Source organism: Rhipicephalus sanguineus, chromosome 10 (genome assembly GCF_013339695.2).
Source record: "Rhipicephalus sanguineus isolate Rsan-2018 chromosome 10, BIME_Rsan_1.4, whole genome shotgun sequence".
Taxonomy (NCBI): Eukaryota; Metazoa; Arthropoda; class Arachnida; order Ixodida; family Ixodidae; genus Rhipicephalus; species Rhipicephalus sanguineus.
The window spans coordinates 83,024,926-83,035,610 of NC_051185.1; the positions used below are offsets into that span (position 1 = coordinate 83,024,926).

At 43.3% G+C, this 10,685-nt stretch overlaps 2 protein-coding genes across 2 annotated transcripts; both read right to left on the minus strand.

Moving 5' to 3' along the window:
- Positions 1-2,141: 2,141 nt before the first annotated feature.
- On the minus strand, positions 2,142-4,656 carry LOC119372172 (zinc finger protein 641-like). Its single transcript, XM_049419562.1, has 2 exons — positions 4,211-4,656; positions 2,142-4,145 (listed from the first exon to the last, which is right to left on the minus strand). Exons 1-2 carry the CDS (start codon positions 4,390-4,392, stop codon positions 3,746-3,748), a joined length of 582 nt encoding a protein of 193 aa, XP_049275519.1. The 5' UTR covers positions 4,393-4,656; the 3' UTR covers positions 2,142-3,745.
- Positions 4,657-9,254: 4,598 nt separating this feature from the next.
- On the minus strand, positions 9,255-9,820 carry LOC119406539 (early growth response protein 1). Its single transcript, XM_037673279.2, has one exon. The coding sequence runs from the start codon at positions 9,665-9,667 to the stop codon at positions 9,383-9,385; it is 285 nt and encodes a 94-aa protein (XP_037529207.2). The 5' UTR covers positions 9,668-9,820; the 3' UTR covers positions 9,255-9,382.
- Positions 9,821-10,685: the final 865 nt, after the last annotated feature.

Here is a 10,685-nt window from a genome sequence, read left to right on the forward strand (position 1 = left end):
TATGCGTACAAACCAAGAACAGGTGACATCCTGTAGCACTAACTGCTAAGTGTAGCTCTTGATTAAGTGCTGAATCTAGTCACCTAAGGTTACAACTGTCTTGCTAACCCATATACTATGCCACCATAATCCTTTTTGTCATGCACAAAGGATCAGCATGTACATAGAATGCATTCCCAGTCGCAACCTTGGTGCTTTTGTGACAAGACCCGGAGACTGTTAAGTGCCTTGTTTGCTTCAACTTTCACATTATGCATGCACGAAAGTTCAGCTGCTTGTCAATAGAACACATGAAAATTTTTGTTTCTGCTTAAGTGCTAGTTTGGCTTTGAGCAAGTTTAGTATAGGGTATGGTTGTAAGCCTTTTTTTTCTCTCTCTCTCTTTTTTGTTGTTGCAAAATGACCACAATAGTTTTTTATTAACAGTTAAACGGGAGCTGCTTTGAGATGCCCATTGGCTGAGCTTACTTAAATACCTATTTGTCATTTACAGGTTGCTATGTTTGTATCACTGCAGGTGGTCATCCACATACAGTGAATATCATCAAAGTGAATGCATCAAAGAAGCTGGTATTATTTATGGAGTTCATTTGCACACCAAAATGAGTTGCACTTAATTTACAGCACTCACGAATTCAAGCGAGACATTGTTTTGTTAGTATAACAACTGCTATAAGCAACTGCTCATGATAACCACGTCATGTCGCAGGCACATTTCGCCGCTAAAGGCAATGTTGGCTCGCATGTAAGTGTTTCTCAGTCGAAAGTGAGTCAATATGACACGTGAACTGCAGAAGCCGGAAATGAAAGTACGTGTTTTACTTAGCCCTAAATTTTCGCGTTGCAATCTATGAATACTGTACATTGGGATCAATCGAGAATGTCAAAGCAATTTTATGAGCCTCCCTCATGATGTGGCTTATTATGTCTTGCAGAAAGTCTGGCCTCTGATTGTGTAGCTTAATGCATTACCAACTGTGCTGCAGGCTGTCACCTTTAAATGTTACAGAGTATTAAATGCTGCCAACGTCTCCAGTTTACTATTTCAGCAATTTTTTTTCTTAGCAAAGCTTTTTTATCTTTCTTTCATGGGTGGTCATTCACGCTACATTTTGCACAAGGTGCTTTGCACCTGCATGTGTGGGATGAGTGTCAAAACGTTCTCGGGATGAAGACACAATCTCACGTTGACTTGCACGTACCATGCCCGAGGAGAGAGGTAGGCATTATGCTAGTTCCAGAAGTAAGCATGACAAGTTATGTTCGATTGAGGCCCCCTCCACCAATAGGCCTTAGATTTTTCAGTCAGCCCGGCATTGATTCAACCCACGGTTTCCTGCTTTTCCCTGCACATGGCTCAGCCATGCATAGCTAGACATGCGAGGGGGTTGAAACCCCCCGTTAGCTCGGGTCCGTGGTGACGCTACTCACCAAACGCCTGCACAAGCAGGCGTCCCTGCGGGAATTTACAAGCTAATGCGCAGCATGTGACCTTTACCCAATATTTAGCAGGCAAAGCACTGATAAGGCACACCGCCTTAGCAAACATTGCTAAGTCGAATTCTTTAATTTTGTGGGAAAGATTCTTTGGTTTTCCGCAGACCTGACATAAAAATAACCTGCCTAGTACAAACTGCTTCGTGGTTGCATCCGTCATCAGCATCTGTCATCAAGGGGCCTCTTCTTCACTTTTTGGAGTTTTTGCAATCAAACACCGGCTGGTTAGTTCTGGTCCCAATATAAAACGACGTCACAGTACCTGCTAATGGGACCGTGGCAAATTCCAGACGGTTGATAGGCCAAAATTGCCTTTGAGAAATTGTCCTGAGAAATTGCAAATGAAATTGTCTTCATTTGTGATGTGATACCAATCAGCAAACAACTGTCCCAGACTGGACAAAACAGACTGAGAATGTTAAAGTCGCCATCCTCAGACTTACAAAACGAGTACTCCTGTTGTAATTACTCTCCCATTGTGAACCAATTCTATTATTTCTAGCCACAGATATTTGGTTAGGCTTGGAATGTTGTCACTTCTTAATCACCTTTTCCTTCAACTCCCTAGAGCAAGCTCTATAAAACCAGACTAGTCAGGACATATGATATATCGTGAACCTGAAAAATCTGCACTAGATCAGGTTAACAGAACGACAGAGGTTTTTATTTCTTCAAAATGCGACATACAGTCGAGTCAACTCAGCACAAGAACAGATTAAGTGAAATTGTCAACTCGCATTTTTAATACCGACGAACAGTGCAGATGCCCAACTATGCACAGCAAACTATGAATGGGGCCAGTAAAGTGGCTGTTCTTGCAATGGCAACACTTTTTTGCGAGTAGCAATCATTGTCCAACTGAAGCATCGTTATTATTATCAGCTCAAAATATATTTTTACCTAATGTTTCCCAAGGTCACTTATATGCTGTAGAATGTATTAATGCTAATGAGCTTGACAGTGCCTGATGTTCATTCCGTTGGTACCTAAACATCCTATTTGTAAAAAGGCAGCAGTCTCAATACACACTGTAGGCACTGCTGTACTGGGTGCCTTTTTCATTTACAACTGTCATTAGCAAACAAAAGAAACAGTCAGTGAACTCAACTATTTGGCATCTGGATGCAGTCACAGACAATGTAAAGTGTTTGCTACACACTGGCTGCACGCAACTCTGAATAGAACAATGGAAGCATCTTACTGAAGACACACAACCACTCTCAATGGCAATCACTAATTTCCATGCACAGCCAAGACAATCTGAGTAAGAGGGAATCACTGTTATCAAGTTGGGCACCCCAGAAGTGTGAATTTATCAACAGATCAGACGTTCTGAAACACTGCAAACAGTAGGAGCTTTGTATGTCAATTTCTTCCAGTTCTTTCACAAAAGAAGACTGCATAAACATTTCATGCAACCGAGAGTTCAGAAAAAGATACTTCATTGCCTTGCTGTTATACATGAAAGCTGCTTGATTTGTTCACTTAAATTTTTGGCAAGTATGTTCTGACAAAAAAAGAATGTTAACGCAAGACAGCTTGCCTTTATTGTATTGATGCAGCTAAACACACATTCCAAGCAAGGCCCTTGCACATCTGCAGTTACTGCAAGTTCTGTCATTCTTTCCCTGGCTTCAGAGTCACACTTACCCAAACATCGTACAACTTAAACTGGTCTAATGTTAACTGCCAGTTACCTATATTAACAAAAATGTTCTCACAGCAACTGTTGGGCACCATTACAAAAAATATAAGTGGATATATACACACACGCAAATTCATTGTCACAGCCTGTGACAGCACAAAGAAAAAGAGGCAGCGGTCCACCTTCAGTCAATTGTTGCACATCACTTATAGATGCGTTGTATGTATGAACCAAGAACCGCACCCACGGACATACCTGCCTGACGTCAGACGATGGCAAAAATTGATCATTTATTGAAGTTTACTACCTGAGGGGCTACAGTCTCTCGCAATGTCTTCATTACAGCTAAAGCAACTTAGAAACAGAAATCTTCATTGGGGAACACCATGGGCACCCATGCGACAAGAAGCATGACAGGCTCTGAACTACGCAGCTGGGTGTTAACACATCCATGGTCACAGCTACTCTGACCAGAGGGTTCATCAGACACTGAAAGGAATCTGGTGCAGTTTTTCACAAAGCATTGATTCAGAACGGAACAATTGCAAAGACGCAACTGAAGCTCGTCACAGGCCCTCAGTTGATTGAGTGCGGATGATGCTCTCAGTTGTGTTCCTGCATGTGCTTGGAGAAGGTGCTCTCACAGGTGAAGGCCAGAGAGCAGAGCTGGCAGAGGTACGGTTTGTCACCTGTGTGCCGCCGGACGTGGGCGGTAAGACGGTGCTTCTTGAAGAACGCCTCAGGGCAGTACGGACACGTATAGGGTTTCTCTTTCGTGTGGCTGAGGATGTGCCTTCGAAGGCCCCCTGGGTACGCAAAACTCTTGCCACATTGCTGACACTTGTGAGGCAGGTCGTCGTTGTCGACACTGCTAGAATCCTGGACCAGAACGCTGGGCACATTCTCTATCCACACGAATTGTCCAGAAGAAGCCGGCGATACACTCGCAGCAGGTGGACCAGCTGGTTCTTCTGGCCATGTGGAACATTCTTCAATTTTCACTCTTACGGAAGCAGCAGGTGGACCAGCTGGTTCTTCTGGCCATGTGGAACATTCTTCAATTTTCACTCTACGGAAGCAGCAGGTGGACCAGCTGGTTCTTCTGGCCATGTGGAACATTCTTCAATTTTCACTCTTACAGAAGCAGCAGGTGGACCAGCTGGTTCTTCTGGCCATGTGGAACATTCTTCAATTTCACTCTTACGGAAGCAGCAGGTGGACCAGCTGGTTCTTCTGGCCATGTGGAACATTCTTCAATTTTCACTCTTACGGAACATGGATCTGCAGGAAGTTAAAGAAAGGTTGAGAACTGCAGCTTGTATATTTACAAAATTACGGTGTATTGCAAGCATGACTAAGAAAGCTACAATTAAAGCATGCGATAAATTTTTGCTTTAAGGTACTGCACTTGAGTGATCTGTCTCTGCATGGATAAAAAGTACACTAGCTGACATGAAATTCCATAAACAGGGGTTCTGCAATCATTATATGGCTCTTTTCTGTGAAGCTTTATATCGTTCCCACTTTTTAAGCAACAAGCTTTACCACATATGTTTACAACGTATACAATGTACCCATCTGTATAGAGCTCGAGTGTCAGTACATATTGCCTTTGTGCAAAGATCCGTTTACACATTAATGTCCCCAAAAAAACATCAAGGACATGCATAATGTTCAGGCTGTGAAAATGAAGTCACACAATGACATCAATGTTGAGCTATTAAACACAAATTTAAAACTGCAGAACATGATAGGCACAGCATCACATGCTAGAGACATGCATATTTCACACATGCACTCAACGGATGTATACGAGAGAACAGTAGAAAAAAAAATTATAAATAGAAGTAAAATATTTGATGCATCAGTGAAACATCTACAAAACCATCAGCTACACAGCTGATATTTGCAACATTGCAATATGAGAATATTGTCTGTTTACCTTTTCCCGAAAATGATTTTTAGAACTATTATACATTTTATCTCTGCCCATCAACACTAACAGCAGATGTTACTGAAATAACAAAATTCGCACATTGTCAGTAGGAACACGTATAGGGCCGCTCATTCGTGTGGATGCAGATGTGCCTCTGCAGGTGCCACAAGTCCACAATCTTGTCACAACATGGGCTCTTGTTAGGCTGCATGTCAATGTTGACAATGAGAGCATCGAGGACCAGAACATGGGGTTGATTCGCAATCCATGCAGAGTGTCCATTAGAAGCTGGCGATACACTCGCAGCAGGTGGGTCAGCCTATACTTCTGTCCGTACAGAACATTCTTCAGTTTTCACTCTTAAGGAACTTGGGTCTGTGGAAGTCAAGAAAGAGTGAGAAAGACAGCGTGCAAGTTTGTGCTAGTTTGTACTTGTCTGAAAGGGAACAGTGTGAAAGACAAGCGATGAAAGAAAGATGAACTACGGTGAGATCTTGCACACGTTCCATGACAGAACGGAACCCAGTGTCACGAGAGAACAGGAGAGAGGAAACAGCCATTGATTGAAAGGCAAGCGTCCCGGCAGAATGTGTCATGTTGTGATTGTCTCCTGGGGGACCGCACAACGAATTCAGAAATATTTTCAATGCACAATGAAATGTAGGATTATTATGACTGAATATCAATATATAGGGCATTGTTTTTTCAAAGCTTCAAATTGAAGAAGCGCAATAACATTAACAATTCATTTGTGTTAATGTCTTGGTTGCACGCTATGCGGTGTCGCAGTTTCAGGAGATGCTCAATTTTCACAAAGTGTCGGCATGGGATTGGATTAGGCCCGACGTGAAGCACTCTAATAGGCTTCAACAGACCGAGCGCTTATGTTTCAATCCAATAGAAGTCGTCCAGAGACCGTTCTATATCCATTCTATCGGATGAAACGATGTCTCCGTCCGTTCTTTGCCCTTTCTTTGCCTAGCAGATGAAAAAATGATTGCAGCACTGCCTCTTCCGGCTGCTGTTCTCATGTCTGACCATCAGATGTATCAGGAAATATATACATGATGGATCATGAACGCAGCGTACTTGAAAAAATGTGCAGTAAATCAAGTTAAGGAAACGACACAGATTTTTATTCCCTCGAAATGCGAAAAACAGTCAACTCAGCACAAGAACAGATTAAGTGAATTTGTGAACAGGCATTTTCAACACCGGTGAAGAGCGCAGATGCCCAAACATGCACAGCAAAGTATGAACGGGGTCAGCATACTTGTTGTTCTTTGAATGGCAACACTTGTCGGCAAGCAACAATCATTGTTCCTCTGAAGCCTTGTTATTATTATCAGCTCAAAACATATCTTTAATTAATGTTTCCCGAGGCCAATAATATGTTGTAGAATGTGTTAAAAAGGCCCCGCAACACTTTCCCAAGTAATCATCAAATGACCTCACTATCGGAGTTCACTGCCTCACAAATCGACTGCCACAAAAATATTTAGAATTGGTAAAGTACCAGCGAAGCTACAGGGATTTGTTGCACGCTCTAAGCAATTTCTCTCTTTCATCCCAGCGAGTGTGTTGAAAGCTAAACAGGAGGCGGGGCGATAACAAGAGGGCAAGAGCTATGTTCGTATGTCAGCAGGCGTCATGACCTTCCTTTCTTGCTTCCTTCGAACGCACGCGTGGCCAATGCATAAACGTTGTGCGCGGCTCATTTGCTCACACCACGACATGCCGTGGCGTGGTCATGTCATGGCAGACAATGGCGGCCAAGGTAACTACGCAGCTCACGATGCTCCAATCAGCCAATGGCCGTGTCTTTTGGGTTCGTGACTTGATTTGGGTACATGGCATCATTTGTCGAGAGAAGAGTGAACGATTTCTAGCTGACTTTGAAATTTCATTGTAAATTCCCTGCCGCATGCTGCGCTATAATGTTTGGCTCACATGTTCGCAGGAGCCTCGACAACCGATCGGCAGCATTTTCTGACCTTGTTCAAAAAGCGTTGCAGGGCTCCTTTAACATCAATGAGCTTGACAATGCCTAGTGTTCATTCTGATGGTACATTACGTAAACTTCCCATTTGTAAAAGGGCAGTAGTCTCAATGCACACTGTGAGCATTGCTGTATTTGACATATTTTTCATTTATAGTTGTCATTAGCAAACAAAAAAAGAAAGGCTAATGGTGAACCCTACTACTTGGCTACACATCTGGATACAGCCACAGCCACTGTAATGAACCACTGTAACGTGTTCTCTACACACTGATGGCATATGATCGTACAGTAGCCACTAGTAAAAATAAAAAATGTAGCCTAAAACTCTGAAAAATAGGACAATGGAAGCATGTTACTGGAGACTCACAACCACTCTCACTGGCAATCAATAATTTGCATGCAAAATCGACACAATTTGAGTAAAAATGAATCACTGTCATCAGTTTAGGCACTCAGGGGTTGTAAATCTACCACCAATACCTTGGACCTTCTGAAACTCGGGAAGCACTAGGAATTCTGCAAGCCAATTTCTTCCTGTTCTTTCACACAAGAAGGCTGCATAAAAATTTCATGTAACTGAGAGTACAGCAAAACATACTCGATTTCCTAGCCTTTACATGTGGAAGCTGCTTGAGTCACATACTTGGAAAACCTTACAGCTTGATTGGTTCAATGAAAATCTTCACAAATGCATTCTGACAAAAACAAAAAGAACATAACTGCAAGCCAGCTCGTCTTTCTTTCTTGAATGACCTGGTGAAAGCAGCTGAACAAAGATTCCAAGAAAGGCGCATCTACTTCTGCAGTTATGTTAAGTTCTGTCATTCTTTCCATCCTGCTCAGTGACACCCAAACATTGCAGTGCTTGAGCTCATCCAACGTTGACTGTCATTCACTTTTATCAGCAAAAATGTTCTCACGGATAACAATTCTTTAGGACAATCACAAAAGATATAAGTGGATACAGACACACATGCAAATTCTTTGCCACAGCTGCTGACAGCACAAAGAAAAAAAAAGCTACTTGTGTAGCGATTGGTGTACTTTTAAATTCTGTGCTAAATGCAGCTTCGCTACTGTAAAACCTCAGGAAGTGCATAGCACAGGAACCCAGCTGTTCCTGTTTGTAGAGTTCCCACTGCTCCATTTACCAAACTGTTGATGGTGGCAGTGTTTGTGGTAAGCATGTATGGTTTCCCCGGAACCAGTGGGATCTTGTTAGGGAGATTCGCAAACTCAGTGTGGAACATGCGCACTACTTATTGCTGCACTTTATCAACTTCCTGCTTGTTACGACAGTTGAGATATGTGTCATCTGCAATGACTTCCGTCAGGTTGTTTTCCTCTTAAGATGCAGCGACGAAGTGCCAGTGGGAGGAGCAACCACTCGCTCGGCAAGGCGGTGGTGCCCTGTCTTGCGCAACTCGCGTGTCAGCCGCATGTTTCTGAAGTGTTTTTAACGATTTTAAGTTAATTATTGCAATTACTACTTGGTTATTTCTGTTTCGAGCATTGCTAGCCTTTCTTTAGGCCTGTATTGAGCACATGATTGTGGGCATGATCATGCGATGAGGTCTACGGACGACAAGCCAGGCCCCTAAAGTGCTATGCACTTAGAAGAGGTCAGTGGGTGCACATCGCTTATTGGTGCATATGACGTATGAGCCAATAACGACACCGTTGGACATAACTACCTGGTGTCAGACATTGGCAAAAATTGATTATGAATTGAGGGTTGCTATCTGAGAGGCTACAAACACTCTCAAAGTCTAGGTCATAGCTAAAGCAACAATGAAACAGAAATCTTCCTCGGAAAACGCAGCAAGCAGCCATGCGACATTAAGCACGACAGGCTCTGAACTACGCAGCTAATAATAATATCTAGAGTATAACTTGCCAAAACCATGATATGATTATTAGGCACGCCTTAGTGCAGGGCTCTGTAAATTTTGACCATCTGGTGTTCTTTAACGTGCACTTACATTGCACAGTACATGCGCCTCAAGCATTTCGCCTCCATCGAGATACGACCACCACTGACTTGGATCGAACCTGCGACTTTCGGATCAGCAGCCGAGCACTGTAACCGCTATACCACCGTGGCGGACTGAACTTTGCAGCTGGTTCTTAACGCATCCTCGGTCACAGCCAGGTAGATTCTGACTAGAGGTTTCATCACACACTAAGGAATGTGGTGTAGTTGCTCACAAAGCATTGATTGAGAATAGACCACTAGAACAATTGCAAAGACTCAACAGAAGCACGTCACAGGCCCTCGGTTGATTGCGTGCGGATGATGCTCTCAGTTGTGTTCCTGCATGTGCTTGGAGAAGGTGCTCTCACAGGTGAAGGCCATGTGGCAGAGCTGGCAGAGGTAAGGCTTGTCACCCGTGTGGCGCCGCTCATGGAGGGTCAGGGCGTTCCTCTCGAAAAAGGCCTTGGGGCAGTAGGAACACTTATAGGGCCGCTCATTCGTGTGAATGCGAATGTGCTTCCGCATGCGCCACGCCTCCACAAAGCCCTTGTCACAATGTGGGCACTTGTGAGGATGTGCGTCGACGTCGATGCTGCCAGCATCCGCGACCATAGGGCGTGGCTGGGTCACAATACATGCAGAGTGTCCAGACGATGCCGGCAATTCACTCGCAGCAGGTGGTTCAGCTGGTTCTTCTGGCCATACGTAACATTCTTCAATTTTTACTCTTACGGGACATTCTTCAATTTTCACTCTTACAGAACCTGGATCTGCGGAGGTTAAGGAAAAAAGGTTGAGAATTGCAGTTCGTAAGTTCGTATCTCTGAAATTATGGTGTATTGCAAGCATGACTTAGAAAGCAACGATCAAAGCATGCCATAAATATTGTTCCAAGTACTGCACTAGACTGATCTGTCTCTGCATGCATCAAAAGTACACTAGTTCACAGGAAATTCCACAAACAGAGGTTGTACAATTGTTGTATGGCTCTTTTCTCTACAGTGTTATATTTGCTTCAATTTTTAAGCCACAACCTTTAACACAAATGTTTACAACATGTACAATGTACTCATCTGCATTTACCGCAAGATTGGGCTTCAGGTGGCAGCACTGTCGCCGCGTTAGTGTGGATGGGCGGTCAGCAGCACGTATACAAATGTACGCAGCGGCACTTCACTGTGAGCAAATTGAGGCAAGTGTCAGCGAATTAAGCGCACTGACTGCAGCCTAATGTTGATATATACACCCTCCACTGCAACATTAATGCACAAAACTGGCCTAACATTCTTATTACATGCGAGTGAACAGAGTGTTGCCAAAGGCCAGCACCCTGTTCATCTGCCAATGAACAGGGTGCTGGCCTTTGGCAACAGTAGTGTGTTTTCACACTGTGTTTGATGTTTTTTCTCGTTCTATTTATACGTGTTTAGCTTGTGTTCTGCCTATACTACAATAGCGATGGTGTTGCGCGAGTGAACCAAGTAAATATTTACTTCTTGCTTGAGCAGCCTGTATTTCTGCATGAGTTGAAGTAGAATTTTGTGCACTTTGCTTTTCTGTATGCATAAATACGTACCCACATTTTTTTTTAATTATCCACACATTATAGCACTGTTTTTAAGCTTAGCCG

Bases quoted from the DNA above. Each gene is read 5' to 3' on its own strand.
- LOC119372172 (XM_049419562.1), bottom strand. From the start codon at position 4,392: ATGTTCCACATGGCCAGAAGAACCAGCTGGTCCACCTGCTGCTTCCGT. The intron at 4,146-4,210 runs GTGAAAATTGAA...TGCTTCCGTAAG, and splicing joins CCACCTGCTGCTTCCGTAGA to AGTGAAAATTGAAGAATGTT.
- LOC119406539 (XM_037673279.2), bottom strand. From the start codon at position 9,667: ATGGTCGCGGATGCTGGCAGCATCGACGTCGACGCACATCCTCACAAG.